Source organism: Barbus barbus (assembly GCF_936440315.1).
Source record: "Barbus barbus genome assembly, chromosome: 49".
Classification (NCBI taxonomy): domain Eukaryota; kingdom Metazoa; phylum Chordata; class Actinopteri; order Cypriniformes; family Cyprinidae; genus Barbus; species Barbus barbus.
The window spans coordinates 4,495,988-4,515,723 of NC_136727.1; the positions used below are offsets into that span (position 1 = coordinate 4,495,988).

Sequence of the window (19,736 nt, forward strand, 5' to 3'; positions counted from 1 at the left end):
ATGCAGTATGTATGTACACAGTGAACAGTGGGTGAATTTATGTGTGCTTACCTGAAAGCTTCCTGATGTTATGTAAACTCTATGGTTTGCATTGCAAATTGCATGTTAGTTCACTAGACTCTCACAGACACAGGTGCATTATGTCCCAACCTAGAAGAAGAGAAAAAGAACGTCACATGAGATGTTTGCCATTAAATGTGGTCCAATTCCAGCTGGAAGATCATTATTTTAAGATGCCATGACTTCATGGGGACCAAAATTAACCAAAGAAGTCATCAAACATAAGTCACTTGATGAAATGAAACAAAAATACCAAGTAGTTTTCCTAACTGCCTGACAAAGAATCAAACCACAAACTAATCCAAAAATAAACGTCAGGTCAAGCCTGTACACTATACGTATCTAATAATGTATGTAGCAACTCTGAATACTAACAGGACACATCTGTATCAAACATGCGTTAGATACACTACAGTTTGGATCTGTCATTGGGAGGAGAATCCATGGAGCTCTGCACTTCAAGAGGGCCAACACTAAAATGAACACCCTGTCTAAAGACCTTTTTAAAGGTATGTGCCACACAATCCACCAATCACGCTCTTCCATTTGGCAATCAATCCTGCAGGGATCACACACATAGCCGTTATTTTCAGAAGAAACTAGCAAAGTCCATTGCTGGAAATGTGCATGCCTTGCATAAATATGTTTGTGTGTACCAGGATGAGAGCTTCCCAGATAAAACGTGGCTCCTCTCAAGGTTTTTTCTTTATCAGCATGTGCATAAACATCTCAAAATTCCACTGGCACAAATGTTTTAAGCACTTTTCTTGGATCTGGGCCAATACATAACATCAAGTATGCTATAAAAATAAATGCAGTTGATGGGCCCTTAATAAAGTATTCAACTCAGCAGCAGAGATGCAAACAACAAATGATCAGAATTATGGATGAACTCAATATAACCCTACTACACTGATCTGCTGCTTAATTTTATTGAGGGATGAAAAAAGCATGGATGCATTGATGTGGGAGCAAGTATGGTGAATTATTATTATTATTATTTGGCAAAATGATTTTATAAACGATAAACGAAGTTTATTTGTAGTAGAGAACTTAGCGCTGTTTGTTCTAGAGAAGAGGATCTAGGCTATATCTGGTTACTGTATAGGTACCAGGGGTGGAGAAGGAGGGGGGGCTTGTGTGCGTAAGCGTAGCGTAGTGCGTGACTTTCTTTTTTCAGAACCTAACATTCAAACCTAATGGAACAATCTTCATAATTGGATTATTTCTCGCTTGTGAACGTTTTTTTTTATTATTATTATTTTTTAATTATTGGACGTTGTTACTGAAGAGGGGATGGAACACGTTACCTATCTGAGAATGGTCATTCATTCTGTTTGTAAGCAGAGCACCTGATCGATGAATTAGTGTTTCTCACGCACTCAGTTTTCGCGTCATGTTTAGTCTATTGTCGGGTGTTTATGATGAAGTTAAGAAAAATGATTCACAGCGCATCTTTCTTCTGTCTGTGTCTTTTGCTTTCGACTGGTACGTCATAACATCCTTTGTTTTAAGAATCGCAAATTAAGAATTATTAAGAACATTTTTGTATTACAACTTTTCTGAAATGTTATATATGCAAATAAGGCATTATCTAATTAAATATGAACTCTATTGCATACATTTCTGCAACAAAAACCTGAATAATGAATAAAGCAAGGTTCAGAAAAAAGAACTAAATTCTGGTAAATTATATATGAACAAAGTGTCTTGCCTTAAGAGCAATAATAGTTGTCATAGTGGATCTTCCTCATTAATATTCTGTTTGATCTTAAACAGGTTTTTCATTTTCTTTCTCCTGGTGTGTTCGGTGATACAGATGTTATAAAGTCAGTATCAGTAACTGATGGAGATTCTGTCAGTCTAAACACTGATGTTAAAATCCAGCAAGATGATCATATACTGTGGATGTTTGGACCTCAAGAGAGGCGAATAGCTGAAATCCACAGACAGAACATCTATATAGATGCCACTAATACAACATTTGAGAAAAGACTCCAGATGGACAATCAAACTGGATCTCTGACCATCAGAAACATCAGAACTGAACACTCTGGACTTTATAAACTACAGATCATCAGCACCAGAGGAACTTCAAACAAGAGATTCAGTGTTTCTGTCTTTGGTGAGTAACTGGTGTCCTGCCGGTGATGATCCAGACTCTGATGATTCTCAAAATTAAAACATTTCCCCCCTGATTCATCTGTGATTTATAAGTGCTTAATGACAAACTACAGTGCGAGTGAAATTGATTTTCTACACCCTGTTTTGCAAGACTGTTCTCTCATAATGGCTATTGCTTTATACTTCCTGATGGAAATACTTATAAAAGAAGGAAGACAGTTTTACATACAATGATAGTTAGAAAAAGCTTTAAAGCCACATTTATAAAGAGAAAGAGAATTTTATTATTATAGTTTATGGATAAATTGGTGTAAGAATGAAGTCTTAAGTATGTAAATATAACTGACATCATGTCTGTTACATTTTGAAAGCATCAGAAATCAAAGTAAAAACAAACATATAAACTAAAAACACAAATATGGGTAGCAGGCAGAGTTTTTAACGTTCAGTTGTTTTTACTGAACAACGTTTTTATTTGTAATGTTTCAGCTGCTCTTCCTGTTCCTGTCATCACCAGAGACGCTTCACAATGTTCTTCATCTGAAATATCACCAGGTCAGAATTGTTCACTGCTGTGTTCAGTGGTGAATGTGGGTCATGTGACTCTCTCCTGGTACAAAGGATACAGTTTATTGTCCAGCATCAATGTGTCTGATCTCAGCATCAGTCTCTCTCTACCTCTGGAGGTGGAATATCAGGATAAAAACACCTACAGCTGTGTGCTCAACAATCCCATCAGAAACCAGACTCAACATCTCAACATCACTCAACTCTGTCAGACATGTCCAGGTATCACATTATCTCTTTTTCTCAAATCGTGTTAAATTAATAAAAATAGTCTATGTGCTATAGTCTAAATGTCTAAGATGTTCTCTCATCTGTAATGTTATTTACATATTACCAGTTCATTGTTAGCAGATATTATCATAAGTATTTGTCTAGCCAGTCAAGGTGTGATATTTGTCTTAAATGAAAGCCTGTTGGCGGTTTAAAAAACAAAAATGACATTCCTTTTGTCCCACCCTAATCCTGTTTCAAAAGGAAATATTTTAACCAAGTAAAAAAAAAAAAAAGGTCATCAGGCTTGTTGGGAGTGATAAAGTGAAGACCCAATTTAAACATCAAAATATTCAAGTACTTTACTTGAATACACGATTAGGTCAAATGTAATAGATTCCATCACCATAATTATTTATTTTTTAAAGTTTAAACTATTAAGATTACACTATTGGCTTTTTTCTGTGCATTACAGAACTGGAAAAGGGTTCACGTCTCAACATTTCAGTAGCTGTTATAGCACTGCTGCTGGTGTTAGCTATAGTTGCAGGTTTGATGTACTGCCACAGAAAGCGTAAACAATTGGAAAAAGAAGGCAAGTATTGACATGCAAAATATATATATAATAAAAAACGTTGATTAAATGTTGTTAGGTTTATTAAATGTTTGATTATTATTAAAACAGTTACGGCTCAAGAGGAAGAGATACTTTATGCTGATACAACATTCTGTGCATTTCGGGTTAATAGCACGGTAAGATATATTGTATTTCTATGTGAACTCTGTTTTTTTCCATGTGTAAACACCCTCTGCTTCTTTAAATACCTGAAGTCTGTTGTGTATGTGTCTGAGAATATGCTATCACACTGCTGTGCTTCTTTCTGATGTGATGACGCTGAAAGGTTTTCTTCACTCATTCTGCTCAACTGTGGGAAATAGAGCTGTTGTTTTAAATGATTCTGTCCTTCACTTTTATAATTCAGTGTTTGAACCTACTTGATTTTATTTTTGATTGTGATGTTTCCTTGCAGGATGTCGTTGCAGCAGATCAAACAGAATATTCAACTGTTAAGACATGAAACACCCTGGATGAAAGAAGAAAGCCATTGTGTTTACAACAGTGAAAATAGGTTTATCAGGCTCATCTAAATGCTGAATTTTCAAAAGTATGTGAAATATGTAAAGTTAGCATTATAGATATATAAAATATGTCCAAGATTTTTACACAGCGCTCTGTTATTGTGGGGACATTTTCATGCCCCTAAACATGACGCGGCACAAAATGAAATATGATTAGTTGCTGTACCTGTCAGTCATATGACCTCTTGGCAGTCCTTGGTCATTCAAAGCAGCCAAGGACCTTCTGCAACTTCAGGGATCTCATCTATGCACAATCAGCTTGTAACACTCCAAAGAGAAAGGAAAACTTGAAATCGCATCATATGACCCCTTTAAATAAGCCATACATGTCATATATTTCAACAGGGCATCTTGCTTTGTTAATATTTATCATGAATGCCTTAAATAACGAATTTCAACAACATAAGGGCGGATCCCTTTAGCACAGCTGATGAGGCTTCGAAGTGACACTTGAGTCGACTATTCTAATGCTCATCCTTTCATTCCTCCGCCCTCATTTCCCTTCCTTGCATCCTTCCCTCATGTCCTAAGGGGGTGGAGCTAAGACATGAGGAAAGGAAACGAGGAAGCACAAAGAAATGAGAAGCACCCCTGATGTCGCTTTGATAAAACCGATGTTTTCCCCTTATATGTGTTTCATTGCATTTCATTTAGGAGCAGCTAAAGTTAAAGATTATTGTCAGGTTCGTGAGGTAGTTTTTGTAAATATGTATATTTTCATTTCACTCCACCTTTCACAGTATTATTTTGTATGTTTTTTATATATATTTTGTAATGCTTTAGGAGTGGGTGTCATATATATACATGTCATTTCCATCAACAGTTTTGACGTCATAATTGTGGGTCACGTTAGTAGTGGTGCAAAAAAATAGTGATGCTTTAAGATTTCTTAAAAAAAACCCCATCTAAATCTGGATATGCAAATGTCAGATTGTATGCAGATTGTATGCAGTCTGAACAAGGCCTCTGTATATATGTGTAACTAAAAATTATATATATATATATATATATATATATATATTTAGTTACAGTGATTTATTTTTATATACATTTTTCAAATATATTTTATTATAATTTAATTTTCTTATTTTTTCATGTGGTCATTTTGTTGTTTGTTGGTGTGTTGCTATTTGTTTCTTTTGGCTGTTATTCACTCCTAAACCTATGCTTTCACTTATGTTTAAAAAATTTTTTTTGAGAGAGATCCTTGTTCTGTGTTCCTGTTTACATTGTGTCTCCACCCTCATCCTATTTATAAAAAGCACTTAAAGATGACCAGTGTCCTATATTGGTGATTATTACAGTATCCCTTTATTACCACCTTTTAACTTGAACTTTGGCCTTCAAGATTGGCACACTGGACCAGCACCTTTGCAGGTATATACTGTATGTGCCCTCCCTTTTATTGTGATCAGTGAATGAGCAGCACCTACTGGCTCCATCAAAATGAACAAAGTTGCTTTTCAGAACCTTCATCCTCTCTGTTCCCCTGCGTTGAAAGAAGCTTCCAGCCTCCAAAATCAGCTGAGACCATCACAACTTTTAAGAAAGAGCTGAAAGTACAGCTCTTCCACAAACACTAAGCACAAAGGTACTTTCTATTAATGTATTCCCTCCCTATCTGTATACATTTTTCCCAGTTTCACTTCTGCTCAAGCTGACTTCTGAAACCTACCATGACAGTACTGTGGGATTTGTTGTTCTTGTAGGATAAATTGCTTGTCATATTTCTTATTTGTAAGGCACTTTGGATAAACCCAGAGGATTAATGCAGTAACTATATATAACACCAAGAAGATTTATAATGATGATGAAAGCACACAAGGACAACGATGTGACCTTAAACGCCATTCAGACAAAACAACTCTTTGTGATTGCAATGATAACTGATGGGTGTCACATAACAATGTAGCATTCAGAAAATTGCCAAAACTTTAAATAATGTGTTTTTTTAGAAGGAAGTGTTGTTGTGAGATCCATCAGTTTGTGAGATTCACAATAAGACTCGATATTAATTAATATATTTTAATAATAATAGATCATTTTTGTCACCATGTACACAGCATAGGCACTTCATTTTACTTCTTTGATATTTGAACTAATTCAGGGGTGTCCAATGCTGCTCCTGTGTGTTTCATTAATTAGCTTAATTAACTCTGCAGGACAGTGGCCCTCCAGGAACAGGTTTGTTTGGGCACACCTGAACTAATGCCGCCCCCTACAGAACACAGACTGTACCTGTCCCAGATTGACACTGGTGTGTGCTGTTATATGAATATTGATTTTTAGAGTGGCCGATGGCCGTGGCAAATAGGAAGCTATAAGAATCTGAAATATATTAGCCTTTTTAGGACTTTCTTCTCATGAGTAGATAACCGCCATCACAGTTCATAAACACAACATTAAAAGGTGGAAACAAAAGAGAGACATGGAGAGAAACATATACTTCCCAAATGCAATTTATGGTTATGATTTGTAACTTGTTTTAAAAAGCAACCACATCTGGGCACTGAGGCGCAAATGCGCTATTATGCTTTAATATGCACATCTGTGTCAGCTGACATAACCATAGAGGAAATTATGAAATTGAAAAAATAAAAAAGGAAACAAATACATCATGCATTTCTACATTCATCATCAAATGGCTACTAGATTAGAGTCAACAACATGGATAATAATACATTCAGAACTGTGGGGAGGAAGATATCAGGAAACCTGCAGCATCATTTCAACATTTTATAGGCTACAAAACCTAATGTTAACAAGACACCAGCAGTAATCACTTTCTTTAAATACAAATAACCTGGCCTGAGCCAGATGTTTTTTTTTATTTTTTTATTTTTTAAATATCACAGCCAATTAATGAACGTGTATTATACTGACAATGTATTTTTGCTGTGGGTGTTTATAAACAAAGCTTGCATCTTTCTAACTGTAATCTGAAGAATATGTGCAGAGCTTTACTGTCTCTGGTGAGTAACTGATGTCCAGCTCATGATGATCCAGACTGTGATGAAACAAAAAATAAAACAGGGGGCATCTTACCCTGATTTGACTTTATTTATTGATAAGATGACCTGCATGTTTAATGATATTTAAAGATGTCTTAATTAGTAAATGTCAACAATTATTCCTCAAATAACATTTTCCCCCTGCTCATCTGTCCATTATGTCATCACCAGAGACATTTATTTTTATGAGCTACCTATGCTTTTGTTTTAATGAACTCATGATCTCTGTATTCTGGAGAGTTTTCCTGGTCTGTGTAGTTTAACACCTGCTATTAAAACTCTCTGAGCGAAGAGATAAATCAGTTGAGTTTAGAGATGTTTGATTGCATTTTATTTATATTGTCTCTCTTCACTCTCTAATGTATTGTGTCTTGGCTGATGAAGGTTGAAGTGCTGTTTTATATTTGTTTATTACAGAACCAAGCCACCATCTCATATCACTGATACCTGCTGCAGGGCTGCTAGCCATAATTGTAGTTTTTGGCCTCGTGTTCTGCTGCAGGAGGAACTGTACACTCTTAAAAATAAAGGTGCTTCAAAAGTTTCTTCAAGTGATGCCATAGAAGAACCATTTTTGGTTCCATTCAGCCAAAGGTTCTTTAAAGAACCATCTCTTTCTTACTTTTTATAATCTGAAGAACCTTCTTTCACCACAAAGAATCTTTTGTGAAACAGAAAGGTTCTTCAGATGTTAAAGGAACCATTTAGACAAAAAGGTTCTTCTATGGCATCGTGAAGCACCGTTTTTTAAGAGTGTAATCAGGCCAGAGAACAGGGTAAGTGTCATCACAAGTGATATGAGTCTTTAAATTTGTTGTTCTGTAATATAATTTTCACCAGTTCAGATTAATAATGTTTTATAGTTTGACTGTTATTAAAACAGTTGAAAGTCTTCAAGAAGGCATGCCAAAGGGGAAATGATGGTGAACGTTTAGGCAATAAATGTCTTAATTTGGACCTTCTTGCTGAATTTTCTGTCTGTAGTTTATTCTCACAAAGATTTTTGACCTTCCCCAGTTTTCGTGTGTTGCTATAGCAGCAGCATCTTCCTTTTTTTTCTTCCCCTTTTCTAACTTTTACCTGTTTCAGATTCTTACAGAAGCCTGAAGGATCAGATTACCCATGCTGTGTTCCCACACTCAGTGTTTATTATTAGTATTTACTAAAAAATTGTGACTCAAACTGCTAAGAGTAGCACATAGTTGCATACTAAAGGAGTAATAGGAGTATGTATGAAGGAATATGGAGGGGATCCAATGGAAAACTGGATGTAAAGCCTTCGGGTGGCACATGAAGGAACTCAACACTCAACACACACACACACACACACACAGGTTTACTGAATATATGGTTTTCCTGAAAATGCAGTGGTCCTGAAAATCTGTTTTTAGATTTTAAATGCAATTATCAACCTCATTAATAACCAAGTTGTCTGTGATTGTAACACTTTAAACTGACAACTGGACTGACAGCATTATTATTACTGTGTGAATGTAGTCACATAGGCTTATTATTTATAATAAATAATTAATGTTAATTTGAATTAAATCGTTAATGTTAACTGAGTCCTACCTCAACACTTCCCTATTTCTCAGAAAGACCTTTAAAGAATAAGAGGCTAAATAATAACAACTAGTTTATTGGCATTAACAGCTTTTTGTTCGGATTATTGGTTTAAAATAGCAGCATAAGCTTCTATTCTATCTGTTTGATATGATAATATGAGTTTATGCTGCAGTTGCCTTAAACAACAAGTGTCAATTGTACTTTATCACAATTCAGCACTGATTATGTCATGGATATTGCACCGAATCAAAGCAGACTATCAAATAAACCTTATTTTCACAAACTTTAAAAAGTGAATTGAGTTTGTTCATCTAGTTCCCAACACTTTCCTGCACAACAAGACATGTTTCCACAGGTTTGACTTCTCTTCAAAGCATGAACACTGGAATGTTTCTGCCCTCATTCCCTCTGGCAGGCACAGCTGAAAGCTATCCCTAGGAATCGTGCCTGATTTACTTTGGATATTGTGTGTAAACATACAATAACTTATGTAAATTTGGTCTTAAATTTGGTTTTAGTATTTACATTCTTAAAGGTGAAGTGTGCAGAAGTAGAACACCTTATGAAAATCTGTTCATGTTTGTATCCGATCAATTTTGAAAATCTTTGTTCAGTGATACATTAATATGCATGATAGGAAAAGTATATAAACTATGTATCTGTCCTATAAACGTTTGTGTGTGTATCAGTTCTTTCCCCAACCATGCAGACCATTGTTGATTCTGGTTCTCCTCTTCTCCTCCAGCTCTTTCTGAATCTTATAAATCTTCTCCGCCAACAAGTGGTAATACTCCGCCTGGAAAAGTTAAACATTCACAACAATTCATTTTAAACATGTACGGTGTTTCAGTTCAAGGTGTTTTTCATGCAGCTTTTAGTGGCGACAGAAAAATTTATGGACGTATCACGCCTTGTTAGGATGAGATTTTCCAGAGATCGTGACTGTGACAGCTGCATCATGGGTAAAATGTGAGGAGTCAAGTGATTCTGTGGATTCACTTAGATATTTACCAAATATAATCCACAGACATGAGACTGTGCAAGTGTTTTCTTACCCTGCTGTTGGCGGATTCGTACATGTTGCCCTCCACTTCATGAGCATAAGCTACAAGGTTTTTCATCCGCCAATCCTTCAGTGCTGCAGGGTTTGGAGTGGGGAAGATAGCCTGCACACTACTCAACACACACAGAAAAAGACACATTTAACAGAGTGAGTTCATGAAATTAGACAGCACAATGTTTGATCCAGTTTTGTGCGATTACATTTTAAATCATTTTATGGAGAGCGAAAATCAGTGCTATTTCAGTATCACTGACACCATGTCTACACCGGACGCGAGCGGCATGACAAAATAGTATAGAACCCATTATAATCAGTGATGCTGTCTACACTAGATGCGGTGCAGCGCGACACGACAAATCCCTGACAGTAAACTGATGCCTCGTTTGAATTATAACATCCTGACACAAAGTTCAAATGATTTGCAACGGTTGCTTTGTCGCGTCCAGTGTAGACAGACTTTAGCTGTTGTGGCGCGACTCCACAATTGTTGCGTCCAGTGTAGACACAGTGTGAGACTCAATTATTGAATTAACTTTTATTTTTGTATTTTCCATTTTCATTTAAATTTTTGTTAAAGTTTCAGTAATTTTGTTGTGTTTTTAATTTTTGTCGTCTATATGCAGTTTTTCTGAATTTTTATTTCAGTTTTTTTTTAGTTATTTTAGTACATCAACTTGAAATTGAGAAATGTGGCCATGATAGCTAGCTGAAATAAAATGTTTCATTTTGTATGCTTTATTTCAGTTAACGTTTCTTTTATTTCATGTATAATGCATGACATCGATGTAACTGACATGTTCAAGGCACATAAAAGTAGTAAGGACATCATTAAAATTGTCCTTGTGACATCAGTGGAAGAATACTTTTTGTGCAAAAACAAAAACTAAAAAAAAAAAATTACAGTTGAGCCACTGATGTCACATTGACTATTTTAACAATTGTCCTTACTACCTTTCTGGGCCTTGACTGTGTCAGCTGTGTTGCTGTCAATGGGAGGGTCAGAGAGCTCTCAGATTTCATCAAAAATATCTTAATATGTGTTCTGAAGATGAACAAAGACCTTATGGGTTTGGAACGACATGAGGTTTAGTAATTAATGACAGAATTTTCATTTTTGAGTGAACTATCACTTTAAAGACTATGGCTATGACAATTAGACTATGGCTGTCAAATGCAGCTTTACTAAGCTCAAATATGGCTCTGGCTCGAGCAGATATAAACAAAACGCTATTGGCTATTTTAAAAAAGGGGGCGGGGCTGCTCGATGTCCTCCTGTTTCAGTTGAAATTACGTCACCACATAGAATAATGCTGCATGTTTCAAAGCACTTCAGGGGACCTTTAAATATAAATAGATGCATTTGTAACATTGCACACTTTTGTATCATTCATTCAGCAAGTATGCATTAAACCGATCAAATATAACAGTAAAGACATTTATCACGTTACAGAAGATAACTATTTTAAATAAATGCTGTTTTTTGGACTTCCTATTCACTGAATAGTAATGTGTATAAGTGATGTGTCAATACTGACAGTGATTTGCAGCAGAGAAGCGACCTAAAGAAACAGTTTTATGACTGCTTTATGCGAATGAGCAGCGATGTGATTCGTCCGACAGCCAATGTGAGTGCATGCTCTAATCCACCACCTACTTCAGCTGAATACAGCGATCAAGCATGAACGTCTACTACTAACTAGTAATTATTCAGTGTTGAGGACACCTTCATTTTCATTAATTTATCTTAAATGTAAAATTCCCCAACATATTTTTACTGTTTCTTATAAAAGATGTATAAAATGACAGGCTGTGTGTTGGCATATCACTCACAGTTTGTGTACGAGGTGATTGCGGAGGTCCAGTGTGATGTCTTCATGCCAGCTCTTCCTCATTCCTGCAGAGGGGGGAGTGGCTGCCGCTGCAGAACCCATGTTACCAACACCAGAGCAGTCATTCATCAAACTGCAAGAGAGACAAATCATCAAACATCAACAAACCTTTCACTGAGCAATCCATTTAAACCAGGTCTGGTGCACTGTGCCGCAGTGATGTCCGGTACCTCTGAGGAGTCATGTTCCTGTCAGGCAGCATTCCTGGATGCTGGTTCGTCATCAGATCGCCGACTTCACCTTTCACTCCCATTGAGTTCCCACCTCAAGACATTGTAGGCAAGACATGTTAAGGATGTACACTAGCTTTACTAGTTTACTACAGTAGCATTCAAGAAATTGAATTAACATAATATAAAAAGTGAAACAATATATACATCAATTGTACATTGATTCTTACTAAAGCAATTGTATTAAAGTTCTTCAGTCAGGAGCAGTGAGTGATTTTTCTCTTTGTGTTTTGTTGTTTTATTAGCATAAAAAGAAAAGTTGACCCAAAAATGAAAATTCTGTCATCTGTCTGTCAATTCTGTCATAGTGTTTTTTTATGCCATCATTTACTCACTCTCAGGTTGCTTTAAACCTTTAAATCTATTTGATCATTTCTATTATTAAATTCAATGGGGACCAGTTGTAGTTTGGTTACCCACATTCTTCAGAATACCTTATTTTGTGTTTAGCACAAGAAAGAAATTAATACAGGTTTGGGACAAAATGTGAGTAAATACTGACAGAATTATAATTTTTGGGTGAACCATCCCTTTAATGACAAGCGGCAGTAGTACTGTCCCTTTAAGAGCACGCATCCGTTTTTCTCTCAATTGTTTACTTTCATTTTAGACATGCAACTGTGTTTATATGTAAACCTTGCATGTTTTTGACAGTATTAGCTCAATCAGACGCGATACATAACTTAGTGCAGTAATTAGGCACTATTTGACAGGCTTCAGATGTGCGCGCACTGGGAAAGCGCACGTCAGAACAACACGCATGAGAAATGTTTAACCAGCAAGACTTTAAAGCAAATAATGTACTTTTGTGATTGTGAATATGTGCAGTGTCCTGTGAGTATCATCAATATATTTTTGGTTTATTATGAAACTGTGGCAGGACAGATTAGCCACCACAGACCAGTTAATGACTGGGAAACACTGCATGTAATCAGAGACTATAACTTATGGAAACTCTCACCTATATTGTTGAACGTCCTCATGCCAGGTTGAGCGGGCACAAAGGTCTGCTGATTCTGATTGGATGCCTGGTTGCCCTGGTAGGTGAATTGAAGGGCAGCGTATGCCCTTTCAGTGGAGTTTAGGTCAATCTGACTGGGTGGGTTTATGTTTGGGGCTGAAGGCTGACCACTGGGTAATGACCCACCTAACGGACCACCCATGCCCATCCCAGCACCTCCCAGCAGAGCTAGAGAGAAAAATGGATGAAAGGATGAGAGATAGACCAACCCTTTAAATACTAGAATATGCTGATATAGTAGTATTTTAGTATAAAAGATGATAACGTCTTAAATGTCACATGGATTATTTTAACGATCTCCTTGCTACGTTTCTGAGCCTTGATCGTGTAAGGATCCTTGCTGTCTATGGGAGGGTCAGAGAGCTCTTGGAATGCATAAAAAATATCTTAATTTGTGTTCTGAAAATGAACGTGTTTGGAACGACATGAAAGTGAGTAATTAATGACCAAATTTTCATTTTTGGGTGAACTATCCCTTTAAGACGTTATCATCTTTTATACTAAAATCCTAGCTGTCTATGGGAGGGTCTGAGAGCTCTCGGATTTCATCAAAAAGACCTTTATTTGTGCTCAGAAGATGAACGAAGGTCTTACGGGTTTGGAACGACATGAGGGTGAGTAATTAATGACAAATTTTTATTTTTGGGTGAACTATCCCTTTAAGAAAGTCAATGGAATTTCATTTTATGGGTGAAAACAGCTGAAACATTATAACAGCTGAAACATTACTGAAACAACTTATTTTGCGTTGGAGAGACGTTTGAACAACATCAGGATGAGTAGCATTTGTACATATTAAAACTCACACTGCTGGTTTCTTTTGTCTCCAGAGATTTTAAGCGGCGAGTAGACGGGACAGTCATGCTGCGTGCAGTCCTTCCAGTGAGAGATAATCTGCCTGGAGGACGCGCAGTGAGCCACTGCAGAGGAACACACGCATTGTTTATTTGTGGGAAAATAAAATACAATTAAAAGAATATAAACAGGTGGCAACGCTCACCTTGGCAGGATTTTCCAGCCTGACAGTGTGTCATGTGATTAAGGACGTTCTTCATGGTTCTGCAGTGGGGCAGGTTGCATTGGGGGACCTCTCTGTTGGCCTGCTCTCTGCGACAGCACTTGTGAGCGTGCAGTAACAGCAGTAGCTGCTGCTGAATGAGTTTAGGCTTCTCCTGGTCCACTGCAGGGGGCGCCACCGCCCCACCTGGGCCTGGCATGCTACCCAGGGACAGGATTTCATCTTCCTGCTGCTGCAGAGTGTGAAAAACAGAGAATTGGCTCAAAAAAATGGGATTGGTTTAAAAATAAGTCTCTTAGGTTAACCAAGGCTGCATTTGTTTGATCAAAAATAAAGTAGAAACAATAATATTGTGAAATGTTATTATAATTTAAAATAACCGTTTTTCTATTTTAAAATGTAATTTATTCCTGTCATAAAAAGCTGTATTTTCAGCTTCATTACTCCAGGCTTCAGTGTCACATGATCCTTCAGAAATCATTCTAGTATGCTGATTTGATGTTCAAGAAACATTATCAATGTTGAAAACGGTTGTGTTGATTAATATTTTTGTGAAAACTGATTTAAATGCAAAACTATTCTGACGATGTCTTTCATACTTTTCTGAGCCTAGACAGTGTTGCTTACTTGGCAGTAAATGGGACAGTCACAAGCCTCCTGGTTTTCATCCAAAACATCTTAAATTGTGTTCCGAAGATGAGAATCAATCATTCAGCCTGTTTGACTGTTCTCATTGTTTACTCACAGCATACATATAATGTTAGTGACACTTCGGTATCAATTCTGCAAAATAAACCTCAAAACAGCAGCTTGAAATCGAGAAGAACCCAGCAAAACAAAAAGATTTCTAGCAACACTCTTACAAGACAAAAAACAAAGGGTTGTGTTTTTAAAGGAGGGGTACAGTGCTGTCACAAGAACATAAGTAATGTTCTTAAGTGTTTAGTGTCTATTCGGACGATGAAAACCAGAATTTTCCAAATTTAGTGTTTAAATCAAGCAACCAACGATAAACACTACATGAGTCTTTTTTTTTTTCAGGTTATAAAGTTTGAAAATTAGACAACTTGGCCTTTAAAGTCATAAATCCTGAGAACTATTTGTTTGACCTTTAATACTTAGGTTCTCTCTAAAGCAGCGTTTCCCGATCCCAGTCCTCACGCTCCCCAGCTCTGCATATTTCGTATGCATCTCTTATCACGTACGACGTTTGTTCTATTTGACTGTAAGTGCCCTGCTAAGTGGACATCACCGGATATTCCGCCATGATTCCAGTTCGAAACGAGCGTATATGTTCCATAATGAGATAAAAAAACACAGATTGAAGTTAACCTTAAAGCTTGAAGCAAATCCAATTTGTAAGCAGTTTATTGGTTGCACACAGAATTATTATATTGACACTCTGATTTGTTCACGTTACCTTCCAGTTAGGAAGGCCCTGGTCGGAGGAGCTAATGAGCTCGTCTGGGAGGTCATTCTCCAGGTCAAATAGGGAGCCAAAATCTGAAAGAAAGGGGAAAAAGAGACTTTATTAAGGTTGTTGCTCACAGAAAAATCACTCATAATGAGATGCATCAGAGAATAATTATAGTACATGCCCAAAAAATGAGACATGTCCAGCAAAGCCACAGCAAACGAACCCATATTTGTTCTTAGACAGAATTTAATCTGATGAGATAAAGTAATACTAAAACACAACAACAATAAGTGGAAAACACATCTGTAATTTCAATACACCGGGAAGTTACTTGGCCTGGTCAATACATGGGTTGATTAGATCGATATATCATCAGCCAAGCAATTAATCAGACAATATTTGGATTCGAATTTGAGATTACGGTCATAGACCAAGAACCAAAACATGCTTGGCTGATCTAAAGAAGTATTTTTCACACTTTTATCTGTTTTAAAGTCTACATACAACCCTTTTTGTGGATAGGTGAGAGATTTTATTTCATTTCAGCTAAATGAATAAATGTAAATTTTAAATTTAAAGGAGAATTTTTAAATGCATGTACATTTTCAAGAGACGCATGATACATTTTTTGGCATGTATTTTTTTTTCCATCTATAGAAAATTTCTAAAAATTAAAAAAAAACATTTTTACATTGACTTCAATATTCTGAATATTAAAATAACCATCTTATGCCTGGTTTATATTTATGTAATTGCAGATAGAAGTACTTTGAGAACTACGCCCACTGAAGGGAAAAGTAATCGGCGAGAGGAAACATTATTTTTAACCATCCCTGTGTCCCAATGTGCATACTATCCACCCTATCTGCCCTAAATAGTATTGAAAATGACTAATTTCACAAAGAATTTAGGAAGGATAGTACGCACATTGGGACGCAGGCCATGTCAAAGGATTATTTCACCACACTATGTGAACCTGAGAGGAGATACAATTACTGCACACGTAGGCATATTGAGTGTCAGGATCCCACAATTTACCCATTCTTCCTGCTGATGCTTCACGTCTTATTGCCTGTATTCATTTTGTCTCCTAAAGGCTGACTTTTATGGTTCGGTAGCTTATAAAACTTAGTTATGGGTTTTTTAGTTTGTTTGCTGCAGTGTAAAAAAAAAATCCGTAAACTTTGCGGGAAAAAACTGGCAGATGTGGTTGCCGGAATTTTACCGTAAAAAATACGGTAACAACGTTTTAGGTTTTAACTTAAATTTACAGTTAAATACCGTAATTTCTTTAACTGATATAATGTTAATATACCAACCTATTAAAGTTCTGCAATCTGTTTTTTACCTTTAAAATACATTGATAACCACCAAATGCAGGTGGTGATGAGAAAGTCACATGATGAACCAAAGCCCATCACAAGCAGCTTTTAAATAATAGCATATATAGAAAGTGTCATTCACACAAGCACTAAACACATCATGGTGAGACTCATTAAAATGAAATATGCTAGAAACATTAATTTAACAACTTTAGATGTAACATACAACCCTAATAAACATAACCTATTAAGAAAAAACTAAGAAGAAACATATTTATTTCAAAGAAAAAACGTCAAATTCAAACAGATTTTGAAATCCAACGCAATTCTGGGAACGTCAGTTTAACTTTTTCCCTGTAAATTTTACAGGAACTTACCGTTAACCATTTAACAGGTTTTTACTGTAGCATTTTCACAGTTTTTTACCGTTAAAATACGACAATTTTTTACAGTGTGTACAACTTGTCACAGAGCAGCTTTTAGATATTGTTCTGTTTTTGTTATAAGTCAGAAATGACAAGAGGGTTGAATTGTTCATCTTATTTGCTATTATGAAATTATACATATGATGTATATGGATTATTTTTCTTCTTTTTATTTTTATACAGTATAAAAAAGATGTCTGCATATTTTAGTAGGCCTATAACTTTTATACTGAGAGTGAGAACGGAAAATAATATTTGACTCATGAACGAATTATTGACAGAACTATAAGACTATCAGAGGAAAAAATAAAGAATAGTTACACCCCATTTTTTCATAAAGAACAAACTAAATTGTAATTAGTGGATTTTTATTTTCCAAAACGAACCTAATAATAATAATAATAAAACATTACACACCAAACTCTTTCATTCAAAACTACATTGTTGCTTTTGAATACAGAAGTTTAAAATCACAGTATAATATTATTTATAAACGCCTCTGAAACACATATCTCGTAAGTACAGTTTAATTTACATTAAATACTAGCTTCAATGACAGCCCCACTATGCGCGTGCTCATTAAAATCAAATACTGCGCATGCGCGTAAAACATCCAATACGTATTGGCAATGATCCAGTACGTCATCGTGCTACTCTGAGTCTGGCGTCTAAGCTCCCAACCGTGTGACAGTTAAACGACGTGATTTATTACATGTTCCTACAGTATTCCTTCTCCTGACAACTCAAAATGCATCACCTCATAAACCTTTGACACCAACCCCAGCTCTCGACATCTCATAACGACGAACAAAGAGAAAAGTTTGCGTAGCGCACACCCGGAAAAACACTCAGATGACCACGCACAGACAGTTAACACACCCCCATCAACTTCAAATTAAGTTATTAATTATACCAGGTTATTTAAGTTATTTAAATACCAGGGGGCGATGCAAACAAACAGATACAACAAAAGAAAGGTTTGCCAACGCCATAAAACATCAAAAGAAGAAGAAGCAGCAGCTCTTGGAAACACGTCGAGTGTCTTTTTTCATACATGCAGGCATATAAAACATAATTATTTACAGTTTCCATCGCTCGCGGAGACCGACAGAGCCGGGGAAGTCAATTTAGGTATTGTAGCTGAAGGCGGACCGGTTTCCAGCACATTATCAGCCATAGTTTTCCTCCGGTTTAGTGTTTATCCCGCGTAGGACAGCTTTTCCAAGTTCGGTAAAGTTTCAAGATGTTCACACATTCGACTTCTCCACTGCAGTCACGCCGACGATTTCGTTGCGCGTCTACGTGGCGTTGCATGGTAGTGATGGCCATGAAGCTGAAGCCTTTGCAAATCTTTGTTTTTTTTTTAAAGAGTGTGTCCAATCGCTTATCAAACTGAAACCACAGTCAATTAATCGATAATAATAGGCTGATTAAAAAACACTTTATAGGCACTTCTTGTTTATTGGTATTTGTTTATTTATATATAGACATATTTAAAAAAATTCATGAAAATGAAAAATCTAATTGTTTAACTGTATCATTTTTAATAATTGCATACCAAAGTCAATATAAATGGCATTACTACCTCACAGTATCACATATTTTAAAAATTCATAAAAATATAAAATCAAATTGTTTTCTGCCAACTCCACCAGATTCTTATCAATCAAAAAATCAATCAAAATTTATTTATAAAGCACAATAAAAACAACAGTAGTTGACCACTGTGCTGTACAACCTTATATAAAAGACAAATAAATATGAACAGTTTTTGACCGCAATATATATATATTCTACATCTATAAATATATATTATTCTACATCTCCCCAAGCACCGAGGTGATTTTCATGTTATTTTACTGTATCACTTTTTAATAATTGCGTACCAAAGTCATGACAACTGCTATTTACATTGCTATATAGACTATTTTAAAAATGTATAAAAAATATAAAATCTAATTGTTTTTTGTAAAATCCACCAGATTCTTCTTCTGCATCTCTCCAAGTAAAACTGTAGTGATTTTCATGTTGTTGTACTGTATCATTTTTTAATAATTGCATACCAAAATCAAGACAAATGCTATTACCTCTCTTTTTTATATTACCTCTCTTATTTATTACCTGTAGAACAAGAATATGGTTTGCAGAAAACAATTTGATTTTATCTTTTCATAATTTTTTAAAATATGTCTATATATAAATACCAATAAACAAGAAGTGCCTATAAAGCATTTTTTAATCAGCCTATTATTATCGATTAATTGACTGTAGTTTGATAAGCGATCAAAAAAAAAAAGATTTGCAAAGGTTTCGAAGCTAAGGTGATGCGGAGGAGACGAATTGTTGTTCTTTGAGCACAAAGTGCATTCTCAGCTTCATAAAATTACGGTTAAACCACTGATGTCACATGGACCATTTTAATGATGTCCTTACTACATTTATGTGCCTTGATTGTGCACATAAATTTAGTAAATTTTTTATTTTGCACGCATATTTTTTAAGTAAAATTTAAAAACGGAATTAAGTAAAATCTACTTAACTCAGTTATGTAAAATTAGCAAAGGAAATAAGTAAATTTAACATTGCCAGGTATGAGTAATTTCTACTTAATTATTTTAAGTTTACCCTGCAATACTCAAGTATATTTCACTCAGTCATGGTTTGTAATTGTAC

At 35.8% G+C, this 19,736-nt stretch overlaps 2 protein-coding genes across 2 annotated transcripts; one reads left to right on the forward strand and one right to left on the reverse strand.

Annotated features, from left to right (window-relative positions):
* Positions 1 to 1,845: 1,845 nt before the first annotated feature.
* Positions 1,846 to 4,963, forward strand: LOC306867877 (natural killer cell receptor 2B4-like). Its single transcript, XM_079413812.1, has 5 exons — positions 1,846 to 2,185; positions 2,674 to 2,973; positions 3,437 to 3,556; positions 3,647 to 3,714; positions 3,993 to 4,963. The coding sequence occupies exons 1-5, from the start codon at positions 1,969 to 1,971 to the stop codon at positions 4,038 to 4,040; spliced, it is 753 nt and encodes a 250-aa protein (XP_079269938.1). The 5' UTR covers positions 1,846 to 1,968; the 3' UTR covers positions 4,041 to 4,963.
* Positions 4,964 to 6,544: 1,581 nt separating this feature from the next.
* Positions 6,545 to 18,404, reverse strand: LOC306867852 (histone acetyltransferase p300-like). Its single transcript, XM_079413771.1, has 9 exons — positions 18,147 to 18,404; positions 15,320 to 15,402; positions 13,882 to 14,131; positions 13,688 to 13,801; positions 12,822 to 13,049; positions 11,801 to 11,894; positions 11,572 to 11,703; positions 9,734 to 9,851; positions 6,545 to 9,474 (listed from the first exon to the last, which is right to left on the reverse strand). Exons 1-9 carry the CDS (start codon positions 18,238 to 18,240, stop codon positions 9,364 to 9,366), a joined length of 1,224 nt encoding a protein of 407 aa, XP_079269897.1. The 5' UTR covers positions 18,241 to 18,404; the 3' UTR covers positions 6,545 to 9,363.
* Between the last annotated feature and the right edge of the window lie 1,332 nt (positions 18,405 to 19,736).

Bases quoted from the DNA above. Each gene is read 5' to 3' on its own strand.
- LOC306867877 (XM_079413812.1), top strand. From the start codon at position 1,969: ATGTTTGGACCTCAAGAGAGGCGAATAGCTGAAATCCACAGACAGAAC. The intron at 2,974-3,436 runs GTATCACATTAT...TGTGCATTACAG, and splicing joins ACTCTGTCAGACATGTCCAG to AACTGGAAAAGGGTTCACGT. The intron at 3,557-3,646 runs GCAAGTATTGAC...TTATTAAAACAG, and splicing joins TAAACAATTGGAAAAAGAAG to TTACGGCTCAAGAGGAAGAG.
- LOC306867852 (XM_079413771.1), bottom strand. From the start codon at position 18,240: ATGGCTGATAATGTGCTGGAAACCGGTCCGCCTTCAGCTACAATACCT. The intron at 13,802-13,881 runs GTGAGCGTTGCC...GTTCCTCTGCAG, and splicing joins GGCTGGAAAATCCTGCCAAG to TGGCTCACTGCGCGTCCTCC. The intron at 9,852-11,571 runs GTGAGTGATATG...TGTGTTGAGTAG, and splicing joins AATCACCTCGTACACAAACT to TGTGCAGGCTATCTTCCCCA.